Source organism: Podarcis pityusensis (genome assembly GCF_964106645.2).
Source record: "Podarcis pityusensis genome assembly, chromosome: 16".
In the NCBI taxonomy this organism is placed as follows: Eukaryota; Metazoa; Chordata; class Lepidosauria; order Squamata; family Lacertidae; genus Podarcis; species Podarcis pityusensis.
Genome location: NC_138041.1, coordinates 26,559,347 through 26,587,101, shown reverse-complemented (window position 1 = coordinate 26,587,101; position 27,755 = coordinate 26,559,347). Strand labels below are relative to the sequence as shown.

General features: G+C 48.0%; 1 protein-coding gene and 1 long non-coding RNA gene across 2 annotated transcripts in view; one reads left to right on the top strand and one right to left on the bottom strand.

The window, feature by feature from the left end:
- Positions 1-23,116, bottom strand: part of LOC308465908 (sodium/glucose cotransporter 1-like) — a 37,953-nt gene extending 14,837 nt beyond the window's left edge. Inside the window, exons 1-7 of the mRNA XM_080986303.1 lie at positions 22,977-23,116; positions 19,041-19,743; positions 10,854-10,925; positions 5,952-6,056; positions 4,487-4,546; positions 3,955-4,059; positions 46-151 (exon numbers count right to left, since the gene is read on the bottom strand). Coding sequence (XP_080842429.1) covers positions 46-151; positions 3,955-4,059; positions 4,487-4,546; positions 5,952-6,056; positions 10,854-10,925; positions 19,041-19,169 — 577 coding nt within the window. The 5' untranslated portion in view covers positions 19,170-19,743; positions 22,977-23,116. The remainder of the gene's footprint in view (positions 1-45; positions 152-3,954; positions 4,060-4,486; positions 4,547-5,951; positions 6,057-10,853; positions 10,926-19,040; positions 19,744-22,976) is intronic.
- Positions 23,117-23,247: 131 nt separating this feature from the next.
- LOC308466024 lies at positions 23,248-26,259 on the top strand. The gene is made up of 3 exons (XR_013980600.1): positions 23,248-23,631; positions 23,794-24,256; positions 24,734-26,259. It is a non-coding gene; the product is annotated as an uncharacterized lncRNA (long non-coding RNA).
- The last annotated feature ends 1,496 nt before the right edge of the window (positions 26,260-27,755 follow it).

Here is a 27,755-nt window from a genome sequence, read left to right as displayed (position 1 = left end):
TAATGGACAGGGAAGCAGGGAGACCCTCTGAACCCAAAGACTCACCCGTGATGGTATAAAGGGCTGTAATGGTGAGCAGGATAATGATGGCCACGTAAATATTCAGCCCCATGGCTTCCTTGATGAAGATCGCACCAGAAAATATATCTGCCTGAAACAGAACAGGAGGAGCAGCATTTTTAAGCAGTGGTGGTAATGAGTAACCATGCACCCACAAGGATCCAGAACATAGCCATCAAGGCTAATGGCCATCAACATCTCTCCTCCATGAATTTGTTGCATTCTCTTAAAGCCATCTAAGTTGGTGGCCATCACTGCCTCCTGTAGGAATGAGTTCCACAGTTTAACTATGCACACGGGGCCAGCTTGCAAGTGCTCCCGGGAGTTTCACCAACAAACACAGAGAGTTTGTTGAAGCTCCTCCTCACCTGGAGGTGGGTTACCATGAGCTACAGTCCTGCAATCCCTATTACCTGCTGGTTGCCTACTAGCATCAAGATAATCTGGGACTCAGCTACATTAGTCAAGAAACAGCATTTTGAATGCATTATTAACATGCAACACCAGTTCCCTGATGTTGAGTATTTATACTCAGAAGAGAGAAAGGGTGGATCCAGGGGCAGAGAGAAAGTCAGCAGCATGGGGACATTTTAATAAAATCTATCTTATCAATCAAAGAATGTCAGGTGTGGATTTGAGGAGAGGTGTCACCTAGTCAAAGTGATGAGAGATGAATCATTTCGGTTGCAAAATGTCGGATAGGAGTGAGCAGTTCAAAATAAAGAAATGAAAGCTAGGAATCTGGGCTTTAGGGGGCCACCTGGCAGTGATGGTATGAATGCCCACGCCTGGAAACAGCCAAAGCCAGGCCCCACATTAACCAGCATGGCAAGCACATGGCAATGTTTCAGTTTTCTGCCTCTAGCCTCAAAGCTTTATCCGTTTCCTCCCTGGGAAAGAGTTCCTCCTCAAAACCAAGTGATCATTTATGACCCTTAGGCACAAGAGATGCCTGTCGCTTCCGCATCTTACATAGACTATAAAAACTATCCTGCAGGCTGTTCATTATTGAAGCTCTTTAAGAAGGCGGCTCCCCAAGGCTTTCCCACTGGAGATCCAGCTCAACCGGCTGCATCTGATATCTTCATTAAGTGTCTTTTACGGCCCCCATTAAGGCTTTATCGCCTCTCCCTGACTACTAAACTTCACCTTAGGCAGGAATCACCTCCACAGAGCCACGTGCTAATCAACTGGAAACAGTGGCTGCCGGCAAGGTCACGTTGATGCCACCAGCAAGCAGCTGTGATAGGAATTTTATGGTTTTAGATATATGGCAACGTTCATAACCACACGTACATAGATCAGCACAGGAAAGCCAACCTGGAACCATTTTGATTCCTAAACTGAGCAAATGTTTCTCTGCATGGTAAAAATGGAAAAGCCTCCCCATTGTCTCTTCCTTCACAAATCCTGTCTTAATCTGTGTTTGAATAAGGGTGTGAGCCTTATCATTACAAAAGACTGCCAAGGCTCCCCAAGAAATCCAATCAAGTAACCTGCCAGACAGGAAATAAACAAAGCGACAGGAGAAAACAACATGCAAATGTTCTGTTTTAGACCGCCTTATCTGAGGGGTGGTCTTAGGTTACACCCTTTCTGTGATGAATGCATAATGTTTCTGGGGGTGGTCTTGATCTAGAGGATGGGAATTTCAAAAGTCTTTATAAGCCCTTGCATAGCATTTTTGGGGTCCTCTTCCTCTCCTGCGTGTGAGGGGAGTACCCTGTTGCAACAGATCAATAAAGATCAAGCTTACTAGCTGCTTTGCTTCTCAATATTCTCTGGTTGGCCTCTGTTATTTTCTCCTACCAATAGGGAACCTATGTAAGGACTCTATATGGGCTCTTGGATACCCCATAAGGGAAAAGGGCATATTTTTATTTACAACACAGCTCTGACATTCACGTGCTCTCTGATCAGGCTGCTTTACTTGGGAGTAAGCCCTCATTGGACTCAGTGGGACTTGCTTGTGGGTCGACACATATTCTACCACCCAGCACCCTTACAACGACCTGGCAAGGTAGGTCGGTATTATTGCTGCCGACTGCAGATGGAGGAGAGGGCTAAGGCTGAAAAACAAGGGAGACGTTCCCTGCTCCTAGGCCATGAATTCTCAAAATGGCTTTAGGCAAGTCACTCTCCCTCTCTCAGCCTCTGTTTCGCCATCTGCAGTATGAGTGGAAATCATAAGACAGACCTACCTTACCAGGTTGTTGTGTGCAAGGACAATCACTAGAATCCTTTGAACACTGTAAGTTAGACGAATTATAACTTCTAAAACAGAACTTGAGTAATGGTTCTGCAGTGAGTTTCTACTTTTAAAGAAAGTGGTTCCTTTCTGTCCCAGCATGCCAAGATTGCTACTGGTGCTGAAGTGCAAGGAAAGGCGGGGGGGGGGGGCAGGTTGCTGCAGACCTTTTCCCTGCCCCATTACAGATTAATTAGTAACCCTGATAGAGATGGATTATTGCCGCCTTGGCGGAGACGGAGGGCAAAAGGCCTGGCCTTTCAGGCTAATTTGTATGATTATCTCTCAGCTGTTGCCCATGAGGGCAAAGAGTAGCCTGGCATGGCAACTGCGGGGAAAGAACTGGCCAGCGGTTGCCCCCACCCCACCAGGCAGCAGCTGCAAAGCAGGGGGCAGGATTGAAGGAAGGTCCCCTGTGGCCTCCAGTCTGGTGGGCTGTGAAATCCCAAAAGCCCCTCTTTCCTATTGAGGCTGCAGACATGCCATACATTTAAAGCATAAAGCTTCCCCCCAAAGAATCCTGGGAACTGTAGCTTGCCCCTCATGGAGCTACAGTTCTCAGAAGCCTTAACAAACAACAGTTCCCAGGACTTGTGGGGGACGGGACATGCGCTTTAAATGGGTTTTTACTGTGTGCAGGCTGAATAATGCTTCATACAGCAAGAGGGAAGAGATGCTGTCAGGTTTTTACCTCATGATATGTTATTTCCCATGATGTCCATTATTTCCCATGATTCCCATTATTTCTTCTGGCTTCACAGCAGCCTGTCCCATCCTGGTGCCTTCCAGAAGCTTTTCGACTACAGATCCCACCAGCCCCAGCCCATGCAACTATGATAGCAGGGACTGGTGGGATTTGTAGTCCAAAACGGCAGACATGCCCTAGAGCCGATCTTCCAATGGGGAGCTTATAGGGCAACCAGAAGCAGTAACGGGTGTGTGTTTAACATTATATGACGTATATGTTGTTTTCCCTTCACACCTAGGGCTCACCCACTTTCTTTTGCACCACACTTTCCAGACACAGGTCCGTGCTTTAAAGCTTTGTGTCCCAGTGTGGTTTTTTCCTGGCACTTTCCCTGGAAAAACCCACATTTTACTTCTGAATTGAAACAAATGCAATCCATAGAAAACACAATGACTGTTTGCTCTGGTAAAGGTAAAGGAACCCCTGACCATTAGGTCCAGTCGCAGACGACTCTGGGGTTGCGGCGCTCATCTCGCTTTATTGGCTGAGGGAACCGGCGTACAGCTTCTGGGTCATGTGGCCAGCATGACTAAGCCGCTTCTGGAGAACCAGAGCAGTGCACGGAAACACCGTTTACCTTCCCGCCGGAGTGGTACCTATTTATCTACTTGCACTTTGATGTGCTTCCGAACTGCTAGGTTGGCAGGAGCTGGGACCGAGCAACGAGAGCTCACCCTGTCACGGGGATTCGAACCGCCGACCTTCTGATCACCAAGCCCTAGGCTCTGTGGTTTAACCCACAGCGCCACCCGCGTCTGATTCAGTTGTAAAATGCAGTTTTCCATGGGGAAAGCACTAGGACAACAGCAACAACAAAACCATCCTTGCACACAGAGCTTTAAAGGCAAAAAGTTAGTTTGGGTGAGGGAAAGGGTGCTGGATCCATGGTTCCACTTACTGAGATCTTAGTGAAGATGTACAGGAAGAGAGAGAGGACGGAAAGGTAGATTTGAATGCGCTTCCCCCCAAACCGTTTCCGCAGGTACTCTGGCATTGTCACCACCTGCAAGGAGGAGGAAGAAAAGGCATTTGGAGCAGCTAGAGGAAGCAGAAGAGCACTGGGGCAGGGGTACGTGGCCTGGCCCGGCCCAGCCTCCCAGTAAATATGGAAGCTGGCAAAGGTGGGCCCTAGAAACTGTAGGTGCAAATCCCAGCTGAGGAACTACGCACAAAGCCATTACCCATGAAAAGGAAGCAGTGGCAATTGGGGATGTGTGGATGAATGCACGAAAGGAGACCTGTCAATAATTACCCAGCAGCCCAGTGAGAGCTCCTTTTGCTGAGAACACCAGGCGCTGCCAGGCAGATCTCCTGCAAACCCCTTCCCTCTTCCCTTAGCCTGGGCGTCCCACCCCCAGTGATATGCAGAAAATAAGACAAGCACAGGAGCCGCGAATGAGGAAGCCAAATCGCCCCCGTTGTGGACTTACTCCGGCCTTGATGTAGATGGGGACAAACATCCAGCCCAGAATGACCACCATCACCAGAGCCTGGAACACATGGAAAGTTTTTGTTGATGCATTTGTTTATCCAAGTATTTACAGACTGCACTTACACAGAAAATGTAGCAAAGTGGTGCACAAGGTTTTTGCAGGAAAAGCATTAGCAGCATAGCCATAAAACCTGAGTGGTAATGGGCCAAAGTCCTGTCTGAGCAATGCACTTTTAAAAGGAATCTGAAGGAAAACAAGAACGACTCCAGCCAGATGACTTCCGGTGGCAAGGAGTTCCACAGGACAGGCCCTGCCACATTAAAGGCTCAGTTTGTAGTGAAGGCCACCCGAACCTCAGGAAAATTGGGAGACTGCCAGCGGTGCCCTTCAGAGGATCTCAGTAACTGTAGTGGGGAGTAAGGAATCAGGCAGTCCATAGGTACTTTGGGCTCATGAAGTCCTAACAAAGGATCTTGAACTTTGTAGCAAATTGGCAGCCAGTGTAGCTCTCTCCTATGAGCTGTGTGGTGCTTGCAGGGGTGGGCCTTGCTAATATGGCACCTTGACACACACCCTAGATCTCGTACCACCTTCCCAAAGCTAGTTAAGCGAGGCACTGGGCTTTGGAAAGGAGGTGTGAAGGCTCTGGGAGGGTCCTAGAACCCCCCCTTTTCCTTCCCAAAGCTGGGCAAGCACCAACTAGGCTTTAGGAAGGAGGGTTTGGGAATTTAGGACCCTTCCCAAAGCAAGCACTTACTAGGCATTGGGAAGGAGGTGGGGAGGTGCCCTCTTGGCTCGGTGCCCTGTGCGGGAGAACCAATCGGTCTGTGCTAAGTCCACCTCTGGGTGCTCGGCTGTCACATTCTGCCCTCATTGCCAACATCAGCCCCACAAAAGTGCATCACAGTAAGCAAGGTTTGAGGACTCCAGTGCATGGACCACTCTGATCAGGCTACCCTGGTCCAGGAATGGTGGCAGCAGGCGTGGCAGCCAAAGCCGGTGGAAATCTTTTCTAGCCACAGAGATCACTGGGGTCTCTAGTGATAAAGATGGAGCGTTATCTTTTTCCCACTGAGGTTGGGTGCATCTGGGCAGGATGCTGAGACACATGCCAACACATCAGGAGACATCTTGCCCCTGGGGAGCCTAGTTACGCCACACACACCTGATCAGGGCCTGATCTGGGTTCTCCAAAAACCAGGGATGAAGACATGGCCCCTGAGGCGTTGTTGGATCACAACTCCCATCACCCCAAGCCAGCATGGCATGCGCTCAAAAACATGGAATCCAGGAATGTGACGGGATTTTCCTGCCCACCCACCGGAAGAGCAACCCTTTTGATCAGCAGGTTTAAAAGAAAAAGAAAAAACCATCCCCAGGCAAGAAGGGTTAAAAATGTGAAGGACCCAAAAATAAACTGGTAACTGCCATTTTCTAAAGCCACAGAATCAAAGGCACTTACGTTCCACTCGAAGCCTCCGATCGCGATCCCGGCGGCTGCCCCCGTCCCGGCCAGGCCTACAAAATGGCCGCTCCCAATGTTGCTGGCAAACAGAGAGGCACCAATCTGGAAGCAGAAAGGAGAGACGTCCTTTAGCCTGAGGGAGGAAGGTGGGCTGGGAGTCACCTAGGTATGGGGCAACAAAATCAGACCCTCCTAGTGCCCCCATTTTCCAGGGACAACCCTGGATATACAGAAGCCGTCCCGGTTTCCGATTTGATCCCAGAATGTCCCACTTTTCCTTAGGATGTCCCTATTTTCATTGGCGGGTATGGAGTTACGCGACCCCTGAGCCAAGGAGATAAGTAACTATACAACCTTTAGAAGACAGCCCTGTATAGGGAAGTTTTTTAATGTTTCGTGTTTTATTATGTTTCTATATATGTTGGAAGCCGCCCAGAGTGGCTGGGGAGAACCCAGTCAGATGGATGGAGTATAAATAAAATTATTATTATTATTATTATTATTATTATTATTATTATTATTGGACTAGGACGTTCCTATTTTCATCGGAGAAATGTTGGAAGGTATGCAAAATCTCTTGCGGCTCCATATGACACATACCATAAACTTTTGTGGGTTGGAGCCTGGAGTTCCCCACATGGATTCCAGCAGCATTAACACATAAGACATGATTGCAGCAAGATCTGAGTTTAAATGCATAGATCTGCTGATTTTGCACCACTTTGGACCTCAGCCTCACACAGTCTCAGCTAGGGCCAGGGTCTTTTCAGTACTGGCCCCGATATGGTGGAACGCTCTGTCACAAGAGACTAGGGCCCTGCGGGACTTGACATCTTTCTGCAGGGCCTGCAAGACAGAGCTGTTCCATCTGGCCTTTGGTTTGGACCAAGGGTTTGGACCCTTATGTTTCCCTTCCCTTATGGTCTTGATTTATCGGCTACTTTTAAAATGAGGCTGCATTTTAAATTGCATTTTAACCTGTATTTTAAATTGGTGGGTTTTTCCCCCCATTATGTTTTTGCTGTGATTTTATTGGTGTTAGCTGCCCTGAGCCTGGCTCTGGCCGGGGAGGGCGGGGTATAAATAAATTATCATCATCATCATCCCCAGAGGCAGAATTAGGCCCAATGCCTAGCCCTCTTCCAGGGGAAAGCAACATGAGGACCTCCCAAGGTCCTTGGACCACAACCAGGACCAGCGGCTGGCCCAACTGTGAGACAGCGTGGCTCGAGCGCTGCAAGCGGTCTGTCAGGGGAGGCCCTGCATCTGAGTACAAATGGACTACAGGAGCTCCAATGGTCCTGGGAGTTTGCCTCCTGCAGGACCAATTATTGGTTCCTCCCACAGCCTCACCACCCAGCGGACCAGCAATGGAAGCAGAGCTCGTGCCAACACCCATTTGGCGATTGTTCCTTGGTTGACCTAGGCAGAGTTGCTCCTTTACAAGGCAGCTGCTGTCATCATTTAAGAGCCAGCGTTCATGTGAGGGCAAGTTGGCTTGCAGCACTTTGCCTGCACTGTCCTGTCTGGCTTCTTTCAGTGGGGGAGTTCCCCTCTCATTTTAATCCGCAAAGTGTCTTGTTCTCCATCTTTAAGCCTCCAGGAAAGGGAAGGGCAAGGGCAGCTTCTTCTCTCTCTCTTTCAGTTTCCCTTCAATTAATGATTAAGGTTAATGCCGGGTAATTAGGAATGCTTTCCCGGGAAAATGATTAACCACAATGGATTCCATGTCTCTGCAATTCTGCTTGGAACGGACTTCTTGCAGATGGATATCTCCATCGAAGTGAAGGCTGAGGCATTCAGACACAACACGATAGCCTGGCATCTGAACAAAAGGGGAGCTTTTCTCATTTCTCAGACTTGCTCCCACACTTCCCTTAACCCAGAGCTTTTCATTCAAACCCAGAGGTTTGAGTCCATGGCTCCCTTATAATAATAAATAATAATAATAATAGATTTTTATTTATACCCCGCCCTTCCCGGTTCAGAAAACCGGGCTCAGGGCAGCTAACAACAAATTTAAAACACTTAATTGATGCTACAAAAAAACAGCATAAAATACGGTATAAAACGTGAATAACTATAAAATCAAAAATCAATTTAGGGGGGAAATCCATCCAATAAACATTAGATGATCACCAGGGCTAGCTGGCTAAATTAGTCCTATTTGGGCCAGTGAGGAGACCAGGGGAGAATTAGCTGTGGGATCCCAGAGCGGGTAATCTTCATAAAAAGGGGAGGGGGAGGGAAGGGAAGGAAGGGGAATAAAAAATCAGGCTAAGTTCAAATTGAAAGCCAGGCGGAATAGTTCTGTCTTACAGGCCCTGCAGAAGGAAGTTAAATCCTGCAGGGCCCTGGTCTCATGGGACAGAGCATTCCACCAGGTCGGAGCCATCACTGAGAAGGTCCTGGCCCTGGTGGAGGATAATCTAACTTCCTTAGGGCCTGGGACCTTTAAACCATGATTATTCATGGACCTTAAGGTCCTCTGCGGGGCATACCAGGAGAGGCGGTCCCATAAATACGAGGGCCCCTTGACCAACTACATCTTTCTGTGGCTCCCTGGTGGGGCTCGGGTGCCCAGTTATGTCACCCCTCACCTGCAGAGCTGGCAGCCCCTCACCCCTTTTATGGACACCCTCCCTTGTGGAGGGTTCCCTCAGCCCCTTCTCCTCTCTCTCCTTTCCTCAGGAATCCTTGCCTGCTTGCTTACTATCTCCAGTGCTGCCTCAGCTCCCAGCAACCAAGAACCCCTGGCTGGCCTCAGAGGCACCATTTGCCTGGAGAACTTGTAGCCAGGGCCGCTGCAACAAACAGCTGTGTGAGCCTCTGGAGACAGAGACATGAGGGAGCATCAGAGGAGGAAGAGAAGGAAGGAGGGACAGAGGCATTGAAGGCATCCCAGGGTGCCACAGTGGTTGAAAACCACTGCCGTAACACTATACAGTGGTACCTCGTGTTACATACGCTTCAGGTTACATACACTTCAGGTTACATACGCTTCAGCTTACAGACTCCACTAACCCAGAAATATTACCTCAGGTTAAGAACTTTGCTTCAGGATGAGAACAGAAATCGTGCGGCGGCAGCACAGCAGCAGTGGGAGGCCCTATTAGCTAAAGTGGTGCTTCAGGTTAAGAACAGTTTCAGGTTAAGAACGGACCTCCGGAACGAATTAAGTATGTAACCAGAGGTACCACTGTATTTTAAAAGAGCCAGCGTCACACAGGGGACAGAGTGAAGCCTTTTAGCCCCTCCAGACACCTCTTCTCCTTGTGCATTCAGGGCAGTTTTTGCACAGAACGGTGTTGGGGATATTTACGGTATATGCAATCCCACTTTCAATACTGATTTGCACCTGCAGTAGTTTCTGGGAAGCCAGGCTGCTTCATTTGCAATTGGTGCACTGCTTGCTGAAATCCCATCCCTTTTCATGCTGCAAATATTCCAACTTATTTTTTTTGTCCAGCCTTTGTTGCACCATTGTACAAGAGGGCCCCTCTGGACAGAAATAATATCGAGCAGACACCACAGAAGAACTAATAGAGGAATTGTGTGTCGACAGGCCACCACGAATGCACCTCCACCCCCCGAATTTCCCCCCACTCATCCTTCTTTTAAAATGTGTTGCTCTTGTATTTGTATTGTATGAATCTGCCTGCTTTGCAGGTGCCGTTTTACACCAACGTATTCCAGACATAAGCCACTTAGAGCAACACACACACACACTAACACAAACAAACACATGATAAACCTGTTTTTCAGCAAACAAATAAGACTGATGAGACTTGGCCAAAAGTTGAGTGAGAAGAAAATATATGTTATGTACTGAAGTTCTCACCCTGGGCCAGCAGGGGGATACTGTAGATAGTTATGCAAATAAGGGATCGAAAGTGACGTTCAGTGATTGGATAGTTTTAGGAAATTGTTACAGTTACGTTGTACTGGAGCTCTATATAAGCAGGCTGACTGAACCCTTCAGTTCAGTTCTGTTCTGGCCTGTGAATAAACAAGAGCTGTTTGAAGAATCGCTGTGTCGTCTGATATGTTCACCCACAACTTAACAATATATATAAGATATTTATTTCATCCCCCCTTTCCTGCTCACACTGGCAAAGAATGAGCTGTTCCTTTTTCTACTTTGATCCTGAGATCTTTCCCCTCCAAGGGAGCATCAGGTAAGAAGGACAGCTTCTGCTTTCTGAAGGAACAAGCTCTTTCTCTTCACCTCACTGGGCACCTCATTGGAAGGTGAGTCATGCACAAGGCAACAGACCAGCCGCTGCCCTGCTCCCCCACAGTCTATCCTCAGGAGCCCTGGTGCAATAAGGATGGGCAAAGGAGCAGAGAGAGTCTTTCCCCTCCACCATCCACCAATAGCCAGCAGCAGCAAAGTTTTGCATAGGCAAACCTTTGCCAATCTGGTTTCCCCCTTCCCCACACTGCTTTGGACTGCAAAATTTCAGTTTCTCTTGGTTTCTTGTTTTTTCTCAGTCTCTTCTCCACATTTCCCTATCAGTTTGCTTTTAAAAAATCCTCATTAAAACTCACCTGCATTTTAGCACAAATTTCTCCTAATAGCCAACATTTTGCCTAATCTACACATTTTTTGCAAAGCAATGTCCCCCTAATATACTTTTTTCATGTTCTTTTTGTGAACATATACCGTTCTATGCACGCTTTACCCAAGCAGGTGCAATTTTGTACACATTTACTTGTCTGGAGAACCGCATTGCAAAATTCAGAGGAGCGTCCCTTTTAGAGGATATGGTTCTCTGTTTCAGTCTGCAATTTGCAAAATCGGGAAGGGCAGATAGAGTAGATTCAGCCTGTGGTCCTTTTGGAGGAAAAGGAAAGGGGCTGTTTTTCAGGGGAGCTGGCTCTTTAGACACAACTTACCGGCCACCAGACCATGCTCCGGCCTGCTAAGAAGAATCCCCCAACTGTCCCGCGGTTTGTTGAATACATGGCCTAAGGAAGAGAGAAGAGGAGATGCAATTAGAGTTACCAACCATATAATATAGCCTGACAACTATCCCCTATGCATTGAGAAGCTCATTACTGAAATGTGCTCTTTGTGGGGCTGCCCTTGAGGTTGTCTGGAAGCAGCAGATGCTGCAAAATGTGGCAGCTCACTGGGGAAGGATATTGCCAACACATTAACCTACTAAATTCAAGGTGCTGGTTCTGGTGTATAAAGCCCAGGACAACATGGGACCAGGATGCCTGAAAGAGCATCTTACCGCTTACATATCCAATCAAGGTGAGGGCCTCCTGCAGATACCATCTTATTGGGAGGTCTCTTCTGCACAATGTAGGAACCGAGCCTTTTGTGTGGTGGCACCTGTCCTTTGGAACTCTCTTCCCCATGAATATTAGACAGGCGCCTCCCCTGTTGTCTTTTTGGTGCCTGCCAAAGACTTTCCTCTTCCAATCAGCCTTTTAAGTGGAGATCTTTCCCAGTCCACCTCTATACTAGAATTGGCTTTAAGGTGTTTTTTTAAATTGCTTTCTCTTATTGTTTTCTGCCCTGGGCTTCTTTTGGAGGAAGGTCAGGGTATAAATGTAATAAATTAATAATATATTGAAAAGGACATCTGGCCAAAGGATGATATCCAGTGAGTGGTCACATTCAGATCAGTGGGTTTAAGGAACCCTAATTCTAATTTAAATCCATTGACGTCAGTGAGCATCAAAACATTGACTAAACATCGCTTATTTTGTTTATGGACCACGTTTTCCTCCGAAGAGTTCAAGGCGGTATGTATGGCTCTCCTCCTCCCCATCTCGTCCTCACAGCAACCCTGTGAGATAGGCTAGGCTGAAGGAGGCAGCGACAGGCCCAGAAAACATGGCTGAGTGTGGATTCGAACCCGTTTCCCAGGTCACAGTCCAACACTCTAACCCTTACACCACATTGGCTCTTATGTCGATTATGAGCTGTGTCCAATATTGGTCATGCTCAGGGCATGCCTGTTGAAATTAATGGATGTGATTGATCTAGGTCCCCTAATTTCAATGGGTCTACTCTGAAGTAACATCAGTTGGCTGCAACCCCTTGACCTTAACTTGTCCGCTGATTAAATTGGGCCTGCTTGGAGTATTGACCCAGCGGGTACAAATCCACTGCGAAAAGTTGATTCTATCTTAAGCCTGCCAGAAATGAAACTATCAGGTTATCCTCATAATCTCTCTGGAGTTCCAAGTGTTAAGCCCATGAGACACATCCCAGAAACGGCTTGCAAAAGACCTCCCATGGAGTGCTTTTTTTTTCTTTAAAAATATTTAGGGGTACTCTCATTTTGACTCAAGAAAATCACCATTTTATAGTTCAAATCGTGGGAAATAAACACAGTAACAGTGGTACTTCAGGTTACAGACGCTTCAGGTTACAGACGCTTCAGGTTACAGACTCCGCTAACCCAGAAATAGTGCCTCAGGTTAAAAACTTTGCTTCAGGATGAGAACAGAAATCGCACAGCGGCGGCGCAGCAGCGGGAGGCCCCATTAGCTAAAGTGGTGCTTCAGGTTAAGAACAGTTTCAGGTTAAGAATGGACCTCCGGAACAAATTAAGTTCTTAACCCGAGGTACCAGTGTACATGGAGAAAAGTACAAAGATTCACAAAATGTTTAGGGGTACGCGTACCCCTGCACCCCCACCCCGGAAAAAAAGCACCGCTCCCATGAACAATGGAACAGAAATGTTGGGAGCAGGATTCGGAATGGAGTCAGATCCAGAGGGAGAAAGCCGGGCATTCAGTTGTCCATCTAATGCTTCAACAAACAAACAAACTGGCATCCCCGAGCTGCTGTTTATGCAGCACCATCCTAGAAGCACTGCAGGCAGCTTGACAGCGATTATATTCATGTTCATTCGTGGCACAGATTTATTAGGCGCAATCAAGGCTCACCATTGTTTCGTTAGCAAACAGGCCTTTCGCCAAGCCTTTCCCAATGAAACCATGATGGGGGTAAATGAATCAGAACGCCGTCCGTGGGCAACGTGCCACCTGAGGCTTGTCCAGACTGGCAGTTCCTCCTGGCACCACCCTCCATGGCTGCCCAACCCAAGTGTCATACAGAAATGCCGCTGGTTGGGGCAGAGGGCAGTCGTCACCGGGGCCTGGTGGCGCTCCCTCCAAGTGCTTTGGACTAAAGCTGCCATCAGCCAACATAGGTGTGCTCAGACCCAGCGCCGTTTGCCCATGCTGGCTGGGACTGGCGAGAGTTGTGGTCCAAAGAATCTGGAGGGCACCACCAGGCTGGCAGAGGTTGGCATAGCAGTCTCTCTGTTTACACCCACCATGCACTATAGGGCATGGCATAGTCATAGAATTGAAGCGTTGGAAGGGGCCCATGGGTCATCTAGCCTAACCCCTTACAATGCATAGTCATATGGGCAGGGAAGGGGCTACTCCGGGAAGGCCATGTTTTGCAGCGTTTTTAAAATTAAAAAGTCATCTAATCTACATTATGGCACTTCCTACGGACCAGAGATGTGTTTATTGGACGGTAGCCTTGAAATGTCTCAAAACTCAGAGATCCGCCAAGGAACACTGACGATCACCTAAACCAGGAGGTTTCCCAAACTTGGGTCTCCAGCTGTTTTTGGACTACAACTCCCATCATCCCTAGCTAGCAGGACCAGTGGTCAGGGATGATGGGAATTGTAGTCCAAAAACAGCTGGAGACCCACGTTTGGGAAACACCGGTATAAATGATGGTCATGGCTTCGTGCCCCCAAAGTGGAGAATTTGTAATACGTTCCATTTGAACTGCAACTGCTTTGAGATGTTCTTAATTGTAATTGTTTTTAGAATGCTTTCAGTGTTTTAGACTGGTTTTGCTTTTAAATAGTGTGTCTGTTTGGTGCCCTGGAAGGACAGGGCATACATTCTAGCAATAATTCAATAAATAATAATATTTGTTACAAACGTGTGTGTGTGTGTTTATGCATCTACATCTTCACAAAATTCCTCAGGAGACTGTTGGCATTTGCCCATGCCAATAGGAAAGTGCCTTCAATAGATTCTGAGCAACTGGTCTACCCAGCCTGGTGCTCGATGTGGCTCTTTGGCATAGGGTGCCCTGCCCCACCGGGGCAGACCCATAGCATGCCTTGAGCCCACCTCTCTTTCTGCACTGCAAATGGCAGATGAGAATCAGTGCTCACCTCCCGGAAAGAGAAAGCAACCAAGCAGAAGGACTGTTTTTGCTGCTGCTCCTCCTCATCATACAATTGTGGCACAGCCGTTGTGTGTCCACAGAAACCAGCAAGGTAAAAAGGTAAAGGTAAAGGACCCCTGGACAGTTAAGTCCAGTCAAAGGCAACTATGGGGTTGTTACGCTCCTCTCACTTTCAGGCTGAGGGAGCTGGCGTTTGTCCACAGACAGTTTTCCGGGTCCTGTGGCCAGCAGGACTAAACGACTTCTGGCACAACGGAACACAGTGACAAAAGTTAGAGCGCACAGAAACTCACCCCATCACAGGGATTTGAACTGCCGATCTTCTGATCAGCAAGCCCAAGAGACTCAGTGGTTTAGACCACAGCACCATACGTGTCCTAGGTAAAGGTAAAGGTACCCCTGCCCATATGGGCCAGTCATGTCCGACTCTAGGGTTGTGCGTCCATCTCACTTAAGAGGCCGGGGGCCAGCGCTGTCCAGAGACACTTCCGGGTCACGTGGCCAGCGTGACGAAGCTGCTCTGGCGAGCCGACACCAGCACAGCACACGGAAACGCCGTTTACCTTCCAGCTAGAAAGCGGTCCCTATTTATCTACTTGCACTTAGAAGTGCTTTCGAACTGCTAGGTGGGCAGGAGCTGGGACCGAACGACGGGAGCTCACCCCACCGCGGGGATTCGAACCGCCAACCATACGATTGGCAAGTCCTAGGTGCTGAGGTTTTACCCACAGCGCCACCCGTGTCCTAGAAACGTGTCCTAGAAACCAGCAAACACAACGCAGTACAGACCCAAATAAATCACTAGCCTGTGCAACAGCTGGATCCGAGTTGTGAAATGTGGCTTTCCACCTCAGAAGCGGCTACCTCCTGTGGAGAGCCTTGCTTTCTCTTCATTTTAAAAAGAGCAAGCATGCCTCTAGACCTCATGGTTTCTGGAAGAGAGAGAAAAGGCAAGCCATTCCCCTTGCAAGAGCAATGGGATTTTCTAACACTCCATATTTCCTGGTGATATATATATATAACCTGACCCGCATGTTCTGCCCGTTCCTGCTTTGGAATGCAAGAAACCTACTCTCACACTGGCATCTGCATAACCAGGTAGATGTTAAGTGTGGCGTGGGGGCAGCCAGGGCAAGGGAACAGGCACCCTGGCTTCCTGGTACAATGAGACTCTCTTTGACCTCAGACAAAATCAAGCCAGCAAGCACAGTCTTGCCTTGCAATTTTCTCAGTGGTTTCGTATTTAAAACCCTCCTCACGCTCTTAGCCCATCCCTCCTGACACCTGCCCGTCTTCCTTAAGAGCAGCCTTGCCCAGATGCTTTGAAAAATAACTCCCATCAGCCCCAGCCTGGATAGCCGTGGGGTGCTAAGGCTGATGGGAATTGTAGTCCAAAACATCTGAAGGTAATCCAGACTGGAGAAGGCTGCTTCAGAGAGGGGAGTCCTGGGCTCTTCGAGGCCCTTCTGGACTTCTGCACAGCTCTGAAGGAGTTCAGACAGTGCAAGGACCCTGGGAGTCATTGCCACACACTGCCAGAATCAGACACCCTGACCTGCCCCACCCGGGTTCTAGGGAGCCAGTCATCTAGTCGGCTTGGCTCCTGCACCTCCTTCCACTGGTTCTGCTTCTGAAACTTTAAGGGTTGCCCATCAGACAGACGTTTCACAGGTGAAGCTCTTTTCATTTCTCTACAGCCCAGGAAAGGCACCACCTGGTGCATTACTACACAGCTGCTCTGGGAATTTCTCAGTGCAAGGGTGTGATATTATTATTAATTTGCAAATCATAAGAATGGAAGGTTCTCTGTGTGTCGGGCAAGGAGAAAAGTGGTAAAACCTTCTGCCAGGCACAAGAGCAGAGGCAGGAAAAGAGTTGGCAACCCTACTTTGAGAGGCAGTGCAGTTAAAGTGTTGCACTAAGACCAGGGAGAGAACAGGGTTCAAATCCCCTCTTGGCTGTGAAAGCTCACTGAGTGTGGCCTTGGGCCAGGCCCTGCCTCTCAGCCTAACCTACTTCACAGGATGTTGTGAGGATAAAAGGAGGAATATCCTCGGGGAAATAATGGCCCTCCACTGCAAATAAGTCAGGAACTGGTCCTCCCATCCCCTGCAAAAAAAAAAGGGAATTTGCCCAGTCCTTGAAAGCTTGCTATACACCATTCATCAACATTACAAATGAGTATCAGTTTAATACCACCAGCAAAGAATCCTGATAATTTTAGTCTGGGAAGGTGATGTCAACTCTCTGCTCATCGTTCTCCCTGAACTACAGCTCTCTGGGGAGAGGGAGCGGCTGTTCAAATACATTAATTGATTGCAAAGTTATACATCTGTTCTGTTTAAGCCTGTGGCAATAGCTTCCATTTGTCATCCACACACACCATGAATAAGTAACCAAGGTGAGTGTTGCCGCTGAACATGTGCAGAGTGCCTGTTGCATCTCTGCTAAAACAGCCGCAAGCATTGGGGATAAGGAGCCTGCAATAAGGAGTCAGCAGCAGCACCCTTTGTGGCAAAAATCAAGCTGTTCCCCTTTTTGTCGCTCTTTCTGCTGCCATAAAAAAGCTCATCTAGTCACCTTTCCCCCCACCTTGGCCGTGACACCTCTCAGCCACCCTGAAGCGCTCAAACCTAGGCTGCAGACATGCTTCCATTTGCCCTGGCTAGGGAAAACTTTGAATGGGTTCAGCTGAGCTACCCAAGCCCAAGGGCAGGCACTGCCAGGGAGCTACCGCTGCATGCTGCAGTCTCTGGAGGGCAGCAAAGGTATCAGGGGACCTCTTTGTGCAGAACCTTGGGACAGATCACACTTGCTGCTTCTCCCTCGGGTGCAGATTCCAAACGGCCAGAAAGTTTAAAAACGCTGCACACCCACAGCCTTCCTGGGAGCTCTGGCCAGGCCAGGCTGCTCTCTTCCATCACCCCAAACAACATCGCTCTATCGAGTGGCGGCTGGTGTATCCCTTTGGACTGCTAGGGCACAGGAGACTGGCAGCAGAAGCCAAAGCCAGCTCCTTCTTGTCTTGCCCCATTCTCTTCCTAAGCTGAAGGGTGAAGCAATAAAACTGCTAGCACATTTACAAAGCTAAGCTGAGTCTGGTATGGTTTCAAACTGCATGTTGGGATTTCTGCATTGCAGGGGGTTGGACTAGATGACCCTCAGGATCCCTTCCAACTCTACAATTCTAGGATTCCTCCTCCTCCTCCCTCCTCTACAAAGGGCAACTCTGAGACTGAGGCTGAGGAAGAGGAGGAAACCGACAGGCTGTAGCCTGGGTGTAAGGAAGGAGGCAGGCATTTCGGGGGGGGGGCTGGCTAAGGACAGGAGGAGGCTAGTGGGGCAGTGCCCCATCTGGGAATAAGAAAAGGCTGCTGGGTCAGGCCAGCATCCTGTTCTCACAATGACCAGCCAGATGCCAATGTGAGAGGCAGTGTGGTGTAGTGGTTAGAGCATCAGACTAGGAGCTGGGAAACCAGCGTTCAAATCTTCCCATTCAGCCATGAGGCTCACTCTGTGTGACCTTGGGGGCCAGTCACAGCCTCTCAGTCTAACCTGCCAACCAGGGGATTGAATGAGGGAAGAATCATACATGCCACCCACTGCTCTTTGGAGAAGAAGGTGGGATTTAAATGCAATAAACAAGTGTCTCTGGAAAGCCCAAAAGCAGGGCCTGAGAACAGGAGTCCCCTCCTCTCCTGTGGCTTCTAGTGGCTGGCATTGCCGTTTCTGACCAGCCTCCCCTCCCTGCATCTGTTCCTATCGCTGTCCTCAGTCTCCCATCTCACCCTCCCTGCTCTTTCCTGAGGCCTCTCTCAGACATTTTGGCCCTGAGCCACTTTCTGGTGGCTCCATTTCCTTCATCCCCGCCTCTGGCAACCCTGACCTCTTGCCCTGTGAGGAAGGGGTTAACCCTACAAGGAGGGAGAGGAGATTTCATACACACACACCTTGGCAGAGGCTTCTTTTTTTTTTTTTTTTAACTTATCAGATTTGCTCCAGAAAAGGAAAATCTGGTTTAAATGGATGTAAAACACAGGCTGGTATTCTGAGGTCGATGTAGACCAGGGGTCAGCAAACTTTTTCAGGAGGGGGCCGGTCCACTGCCCCTCAGACCTTGTGGGGTGCCGGACTATATTTTGAAGGGGGGGAATGAACAAATTCCTATGCCCCACAAATTTTAAATAAAAGCACTTTAAATAAAAGCACACATTCTACTCATGTAAAAACACCGGGCAGGCCCCACAAATAACCCAGAGATGCATTTAAAATAAAAGGACACATTCTACTCATGTAAAAACACTCTGATTCCTGGACCGTCCGTGGGCCAGATTGAGAAGGCGATTGGGCCGGATTCGGCCCCCGGGCCTTAGTTTGCCTACCCATGATGTAGACCCATAATAAGCACCCATCCGGAAGCGCCTGCCAGGAATGCAAGGTGGCAGCCTTGAAGCACCTTTAGTTTTACATGTCAAATCCACCCCTCCAAAAAAACAAAAACAAAAAAGCAATTTCTTGCCACCTTCCACTTTCTGCCCCAGAGATTCCTGGTGTCCAGCAATGATGCTGGTGGCACTACACCTGTGTGGCATCATGGTTAGAGTGTCAGTCTAGGACCTGGGAGACCAGGGTTCGAATCCCCACTCAGCCATGAAGCTGACCTTGAGGGCCGGACACTGCCTCTTGGCCCAACCTCCCTCACATTTTGTTGTGAGGACAAAATGAGGAGGGGGAGAGCCACGGGACACCCTCTTGAGCTCCTTGGAGGAAAAGGTAACATATAATTGCAAACGCAGTAGAAACTCGGGAGGTTGTGGGCTCTCCTTCCTCTGAGGTCTCTTAAGCAAGAGGTTGGATGACCAAATAAAACGCACGCGAGAAAAGTCAACGAGACCTACCCATATTCCCACCGCCAGCACTATCAAGAAGTAAAGGACAATGACAGAGATGTCTGCAGGGTTGTTGATGGCCAGCCCCTCCTCCGGGGCTGCCGTGGTCATGGCCGCGGTTGCCGCTGTGGTTGCCATCCTGCCGCGTTGGGTGCCTCTTGCCCTTCTCTTGCTCTCGGCTTTATATCGCCTGGCAGCGCCACCAAGTTAATGATAAGCTTGCGTGGGTCTCCCTGGGCTTCCACGATGTCTAATGTGTAACCGAGATCTCTGCTCCCTCTCTCCTTGGGATGCCTGAAGTCCTCCTAACAGGCGTGGCTCCGTCCTGGCATGGCCTGCTGTGATCACCAAGGGTGGCTGCTTCCCTCCTCTCTGGAGGCTGCCAGGCGCAAGCCCTGTCTTCCTGGGTCCTGCAGCAAGAAGTGCTTAAAGCTTTTGTAGCCCTGGAGCAGGTGGTTTGGCAGGAGGCAGCGGAAGAAGGAGGGGTTTGACTCCAGCCCTGCTCAAGGAACCAAGAGCCCAGCCTGAAGCGGTTCTTCCAGACTGGCTGGTCCGACCCTGGTGCAGAAGCACCCACAAATCGCCCAGAATTTGGGAGAGGGGGAGAAGGAGGGCTGTGAGCTTCGGGGACACCCCAGGAAGTTAGGAGTGGCATTCCTGCTGTGACGTGTCGTCAGTCTTCATGGCTCCCAGCTGGAGGAGAGACTAGACCCTGGCACCACCCAAGGGAAGCAGAAAAAAAGAAGAGGAAGGCATGTTAATTGATTCCTCCAAGGAGATGGAGAGAGCCACAGAGGGCAACACCTACAAGGTGGGAAGGAGTCAGAACATCTGCTTGGCATGCAGAAGATGCCAAGGTCAACTCCTGACATCTCCAGGTAGGGCTGGGGGGAAACTCCCTGCCTGGACCCTGGACAGATGCTGCCTGCCAGTTAGCATAGACAACGCTGAGTTAGATGGACCAATTGTGTGGCTCACTATTGCCAAGGGCTTTAGCTCAATGGCTAAACATCTGCTTGGCATGCAGAAGGTTGCAGGTTCAATCCCCAATGGCCTCTCCAGGTAGGGCAAGGAGAGACTCCCTACCAGAAACCCTAAATTCTGTCCATCAGTGCAGACAATGCTGAGCTAGATGGACCAATTGTCTGACTTAGCATGTCCTTCGCCAACTTGGAAAAACTTTTGATGTCCCCAATTTGCCCCGCCCTGTTCCTTGAACTCCAGACAAAACCCCCAAACTGATTCTTCTCAAAAGTCTGAGATAGGAGAGGGGTAAAGTTTGACAATAAACCACAAAAATGTGTGGTGGCGAATATGCAAGCTAGATACACAAATGCTCCCGTGATTTGTGGCGGCATGAAAAGTCTTAAATGGGAAGCAAGACCCAAGAGTTGTGCCCCAGAATCCTCTGCGGCCCTTGCAAGGGATCATGGGAGCCACATCTTAGATGCAACACATGGCATGAGGAGGGGGGAGAGTCAAAGGTCTGTGGCTCCACAGGGGGCTTTGAAACAATTCCTAGGAAATAATCCATTCTAAAACCCATGCTGCTGCTGTGTCCACACTCTCATCCACTCTGCATCCAGAGTTCTCCCACTGCTGGTTTTAGAAGCAGAGTAAACAGGGCATTATCCGCAGTAACCCAAATCTGTTGTTTCTTCAGAAATTCTGTGCGTTGATGCATTTACCGTACTCCCCAAACCAGCTTCGATCAGAACTGAGAAAAACAACAGCCTTGATGTGTTTTAAGCAGGTCTTGCACACGAAGCCCACATGCAAACGAATTGAATTGGTTGTGACGTATTTAATAGATTATGTCTGTTTTAAAGGAGACACTTTCCAGGTCTGAAGTGTGAAATTGAAAGGGGTGAGGAGAACTGCGGTGGTTGTTTTTCTTAATAAAAAAGAGTTACGGAAATAAATCCTTCAATGATTCACCTGCCAGGGAGGAGACTTTGTTGTGCAGATTTATGAATTGGAAAGAAAACGTGTCTAGCTACTATTGCACAGGCTTTTTCTCCTCCCTGCTAGTTTTGGGGAAAAGTTTTCCCCATTCTTTTAGATGTTCTTACCAAAGACTGCTTACCTTGGCCAGGGTACATTTAAGCTGGCAGCTGAACAGGGAAGCAGCTGGATTAACAACAGAATGCCAAATGCAGAAAAATTCCCCCCACTTCACCAAGACTGTAATCCCAAACACATGAGCAATAAGTGCCTCTCAGCACACCCTTACGCCTGAGTAAATATGCGCAGGATGGCGCTTTGAGAAAAAGTGTTTGCTTGTTGTATGCACTCTGCGCAAGAACCTTGTTTTAAAGCGCCCAACTTTCCCCAAGGAATTCCCCGCAGAACTACATTTCCCAGCACACTTTGCAAACTACAGTTCCCGGGATTCGCTTTAAATGTATGGTGTGTTGGCAGGGTTGGCCCTACCCTTAAAGGTAAAGGGTAAAGGGACCCCTGACCATTAGGTCCAGTCGCGACCAACTCTGGGGTTGCGGCACTCATCTCGCTTTATTGGCCGAGGGAGCCAGCGTACAGCTTCCGGGTCATGTGGCCAGGATGACTAAGCCACTTCTGGCGAACCAGAGCAGCGCACGGAAACGCCGTTTACCTTCCCGCCAGAGCGGTGCCTATTTATCTACTTGCACTTTGACGTGCTTTCGAACTGCTAAGTTGACAGGAGCAGGGATTGAGTAACAGGAGCTCACCCCGTCACGGGGATTCAAACTGCCAACCTTCTGATCAGCAAGTCCTAGGCTCTGTGGTTTAACCCACAGCGCCACCCGCATCCCAGCCCTACCCTTAGGGAGCTGTGAAAGCCTCCTCAGACAGCTGATTTGGGGTAGGTAGCAAATCACCAGTCACTTAATGCATAATTATTGCATTAACTGAATTTTTTATTATTGCATTTTTACTGCCAGGGAGTGGGAGGGGCCCTTGTGGAATAATTTTTCTCAGATAGTAAAATAACTAGACTGACCCTGGGTACTGTGGCACCTTGATTTGGGGCTGGGCTGGGCGGGGGGTACTGTTTGATGCTTTGCTTCAAAATGCCAGCCCCGTTCATTTTGTTCATCCACACCACCCAAAAGACAGAGGATTTGGTTTTTTTGTTTACATCCAATAGTCTTCCACTGGAACAAGGGTTGCCAACTTTTTTTCTTGACAGGGCTCCAGTGCCTTTAAACGGCTGCAGAGCAGGGAAAGATCAAGCCAGTGAAGCTTCTCCCACCACTAAATCTAGCTCCATGCCTGACAGAATGTCTTCTGCTGGCTTAATGGTACAGCTGCCAAAGGCACAAGAGCATGGTCAGAGGAAAACAGTTGGCAACCCTATTGTTGTTTAGTCATTTAGTCGTGTCCACCTCTTCGTGACCCCATGGACCAGAGCACGCCAGGCACTCCTGTCTTCCCCTGCATCCTGCAGTTTAGTCAAACTCATGCTGGTAGCTTCAAGAACACTGTCCAACCATCTTGTCCTCTGTCGTCTCCTTCTGCTTGTGCCCTCAACCTTTCCCAACATCAGGGTCTTTTTCAGGGAATCTTCTCTTCTCATGAGGGGGCCAAAGTATTGGAGCCTCAGCTGGACATGCAAACATTATTGGATGAGAATGTTTATCTTCACATCTCCTTAACTGCAGATTGTTGCAGTCATTGGGATGTTTTTTCTGTTTTGTTTTGTTTTGTTTTTTGAGAAGCTGCTGTTAAAGATACAAGTGCAGTCTGGCCTGGGTTTTCCTGGCCATTTGGCAACAAATAGCATTACAATTCGGTCTAGGTACCAACACATTCCTGACATTAAGATTCCTTTATCTCTTTGAAGGGTGAGATTAAAATTGATTGTTTTACCTCTCTGGACAAATCCATAAAACCAAAGCTGGACAAATCCATAAAACCACGCCTACCACAAAACTAACATTTGGTGTGGAAGGATTTACTGACCTGCTGATCTTTCAAGTTGATACTTCCTTTAAAAATCGTGATTAAGGCTCACAAACTTGGAGCCTGCAGAGTCTCGCTGGCTAAATTGGCCACCGATCTGCTGTCACCTCACAGGAAGCAACTGGAGGACCCCCAAGGCCTGAGAGTAGGAAGAATGTTTCCAGGATGCTGTGATTCAGCCCTCCAAGAGAGATAGACAGCCAATCAGGGAGCAGCTGGAAGCTCTGGGTGTTTGGGGTGACAGTTAGAGGCAGTTGGTCAGAGAACAGGAAGTGAAGGCTCCCCCCGGTGTGTGTGCCTCTTTGCCACGGATGCAGACAGCAGCTGGTTTGGAACTTGGATAGAGGAGGCCAGACCCTCCAAATGTCTCTATTTTCCAGGGACATCCCTGATTTAGAGAAGCCGTCCCAGTTTCTGATTTGATCCCGGAACGTCCCGCTTTTCCTTAGGATGTCCCTATTTTCATTAGATAGATCTTGGAGGGTATGGTAGGATGTCCCTATTTTCATTGGAGAAATGTTGGAGGGTAACTATTTGAAGAGCAACTGTAATCAACAAATTACGTTCGTAGGACTACAAGAAGTTTTGTAAGGAGAAATATAAGAAATATTGCAAAATAGCGAAAGAAGAGAGATTTTAGTTATGAAATTGAAAGGTAATAGTGAAAGTAAGAAATGTATATTAAGTGAATAGATTGGAAAATTTTCAGACGTGATTGATGGAAGTCCAAAAAATTGAATAAGATGTAAAAGTATGTTTAATTAGTTGAAAATGGTATGTTAAAAACTAATAAAAAAATCTGTTGTTTTTTTTAAAGGAGAAATGTTGGAGGGTATGGAGTTATCCAACCCCCGAGCCATCTGAAGGCAATCCTGTACGGGGAAATTTTTTTAAACATTTAATGTTTTATTATGTTTATATTGTATATGTTGGAAGCTGCCCAGAGCGGCTGGGGCAACCCAGTAAGATGTGTTGTGTATAAATAGTAAAATTATCATTGTGGAATGGGATGTCCCTATTTTCATCAGAGAAATGTTGACGGGCATGGGAGTCCATTAGCTACATAAAACTCCCCTCTCTGTCCCTCACAAACATTTTGATCTGCACCAGTAACAAGTGTGCCTGAATGCCTAACTTAATGTTACAGTATATTATGCTGCTTTCCAAATCAAATCTTTGATCCTGTTGGTCAGGGGAAGAACAGAGGACCATTGGCTCCAGCTTGAGATTGTCCCTTCCACATGTCTTCAATGAGAGGCCAACGTTTATCCTCGAAGCAGGTAAGGAAAATAGACAATCCATTGACAAAATCAGTACTGTTGGTGGGGAAAACATGGAGTGAAACACTGGCCTCAACCCTTTGCCATTGGTCCCTATCCTGAATCACCCAGCTTTCAGACACACAGACAAGTATCAACAAGCCATGGGAATTTACACTGTTTTTGACCTGCTTCCCAGAGGGAAAGCAATTTCCAAAGAGGAAATACAAAGTAAATTAAAAGACTCATTATTTTGTGCTTCATTTGGAATGCAGGAGAGAGGGCCTACTACACACACTTAGCTTGTTTGAATGCTTGTGCAACAGGCAAGCTTATGACCTGAAGAGCGCTGCTTCCCTAATATAAAGCTATTTATTAGATCAGGAAGCCGGGGCTGTTAGAGGCCCCCGAATTGTATGGGAATCAGAAATAGGCCACCAAAACAAAGATCCCTAATGGGAGGTGTTAAGTTGTGGGTGAACATATCAGGCGACACAGGCCAGAACAGAACTGAACTGAAGGGTTCAGCCAGCCTGATTATATAGAGCTCCACTACAACGCAACAGTAACCACTTTCTGTAACTATCCAATCACTGAACGTCACTTTCAATCCCTTATTTGCATATGTGGACCTGAGTGAAAACTATCTACAGTATCCCCCTGCTGGCCCAGGGTGAGAACTTCAGTACATAACAGGAGGGTATCTGGGTCACCATCTCCCCTTTAAACCATCTCTGCTTGCTTACAGGAGGCCTTCTTCACTGGATGCCAGTTGAGCCGGCAAAGATTAATCCCTCCCTTTCCCCTTTATGCTGGAAGGCTGTGGAAAATAATCTCCATGATATCCACAATTACAAGCCAGCTTCTTTCTCCAAATCCTCCCTCAGCCCTACTATCTTTAGACATAGACTTGGGCTCCACCTTGCACCACAGAGAACTAGTAGGCTTCTTACTAACCACAGCACAATTAGCGATAACTCAACCACAGAAGAACCAGTCTGAAATACACCCCTAAAAGTATGGGGAAATAATATATGGGATACAGCACTGTCTGAGCATCTCAGCAGACAACAGACGGGCAATTAAAGGCATAATGAAAAGAGATACCTTCCAAGAAACGTGGACCCCTTTCTTTAACTGTGTTAATGACCCAAATCAAGACCTTGTTATATCAACCGCTCAGTGGAGAGGTTATGTTAAGTAATATGTTTGAACACTGAATGTGTAAGATTATGTCTAAAGTCACAAGAGTCTTGATTGTACAAGGATGGAAGAATGAGGAAACCCCGACAAAAGAACAGTGGCAAGAGAAATTGATGAACTATGCAGAACTGGCCAAATTGACATACAATCTGCGAGATAAGGACAGCTGTGACTTTAAAGAAGAATGGGAACTTTTTACAAATTACTTAAACAAAAAAACAAGAAAATGAATTGGACTCTTTGGCAGGTTTTGAATAAACATACACAAATTTATTGATTGCTAACTGTTACGGAAGTTACAGGTTGTTAAATGTTACAAATATTGTACCTGAATGTACCCTTTCAACTTGACAGCTCAGGGAAGTTACCTAGCTTTAAAAATAATATAAAATCAACTCCTTTGCCAGTTTCCTCCATTCCAAAGCTATTTTCCCCTTGAAAAAAGACTCCAGGAAGTTCGCAGAGTTGACAATTGCTGGGCTCATTGTTAGCCAAGGGAAGCCAAATCTCATCACTTGACTTGCCTTAGGCTCCAGACATGCAAAAGAAGTTCTATTGTACTTTTGGGTGGTGGGTACTTAAGACATATTTGTCTATGCTAATCTTATACTTGTGTGTTGCCCTGACACATCAGTCTATGCTAATCATGTGTAACCCTCCCCTTTTGTGACATGTCAGTGATGTAGCAATGATGTATCAATGATGCTGTACGAACTGTATTCTGGGATATGGTGGGAAAGTTTTAAAAGTCCTTGTCACCCCATCCTCTGGGTTCAATCTCCTTTTGAACCTGTTGCGTGATAAACTTGGATCTTCAGCAATTTGCTCTGGTTGGTGGCTGGACTCCTTTATTCTTCAGGGACCCGTGGGCTCTGCCCGACAAGCTGGGTGACTGAGCAGCCTCACATCTAGATTTTTCCATAACACTAACATAGTAGAAAGAGAATATAAGGATACAGACAATTTTACAGTATGCAGAAAATAATATGTGTTGAGAAATCAGAGAGAGGAGCTGAGGGAAGTCTCTGGGGGAGGCCAGGAAGGGTTTGGGGGGGAAGGGGAAAAATAATGAATATGATATGTTTTGATAAGTTGTTATATTGAAATTGCTAATAAAAATACTTTTTAAAAAAAGATTACATCTAAAGGCAATGGACAGAACAAACAACATCAGATGTATTGCTGGATAAGTGTTTAATGGTTCCGGGGTTTTTTGGTACAGTGGTACATCGGGTTAAGTACTTAATTCATTCCGGAGGTCCATTCTTAACCTGAAACTGTTCTTAACCTGAAGCACCACTTTAGCTAATGGGGCCTCCTGCTGCTGCTGCGCCGCCGGAGCACGATTTCTGTTCTCATCCTGAAGCAAAGTTCTTAACCCGAGGTAATATTTCTTGGTTGGCGGAGTCTGTAACCTGAAGTGTATGTAACCTGAAGCGTATGTAACCCGAGGTACCACTGTATTTGTTTAAACACCATTTTTTAAAAAAATGGTGGTTTCTCCCCTGCACTTGCCATATTCCTGTATGCCAGCCATCCCCAACCCTGGCAGCCTCCAGTTCCTTTGGACCTACCAATTCGCATTGGCCCCCAGCCAGTACAGTGGCACGACGCTGCTGGGGCTGCTGGGAATTGTAGTCCAAAGACTGCTGGTGGCTGCCAAGCTGCAAAAGGATGCTTATTCAGTTCATTCCGTCTGCACTTGCTACTCTTCCACTGACTCCATTTTTAAGGGGGTGGGCGAATGATATCCCGGTAGCAACAGATGCAAAATACACCCAGCCAATAGCTGCAGGGTCAGAAGCGGCAAGCTGGGCATTGTGGGGTGCTTTAAGTCCCCTGTACATGCCATGAGGGGTGCCAGGTGCCAGTGATAACTGCAAGGTTCACACACCACCCATTCAGAGAGTTGACTAGGAGAGAATGGGTGTGCTGGTCCCGAGGGTTAACCGTGCAGCGAGGTCTGAGTCCAGGCCGAGGTCGAGGGTGCGGTATGAAGGCTGTCCGTCAAAGCTGAAGCTGGGTCCAAGGCAGGGAGTCAGGTGAGGTCAGGAACTCTGGCAGAAGAGCAGGACAGGGTGCAGGCAGGAACAGGCTACCAACAATGTTGCTCCCGCAACCTGGGACTGGGGCTGGCTGGCTTTTATCTGCCCCGAGGCATAGGGCGGCCTCGGTCCACAGGTGACTCGCCTCGCTAGGCCTGGAGGTGAGCACTCCTCCTGCGGGAGCTTAGTTCCCTCCACCTCTCTGCCCTGAGACTCTGCAGCTCAGGAGAGGCTGGAGGGTTACCGGACCCAGAGGCAACCTCATCTTCCCC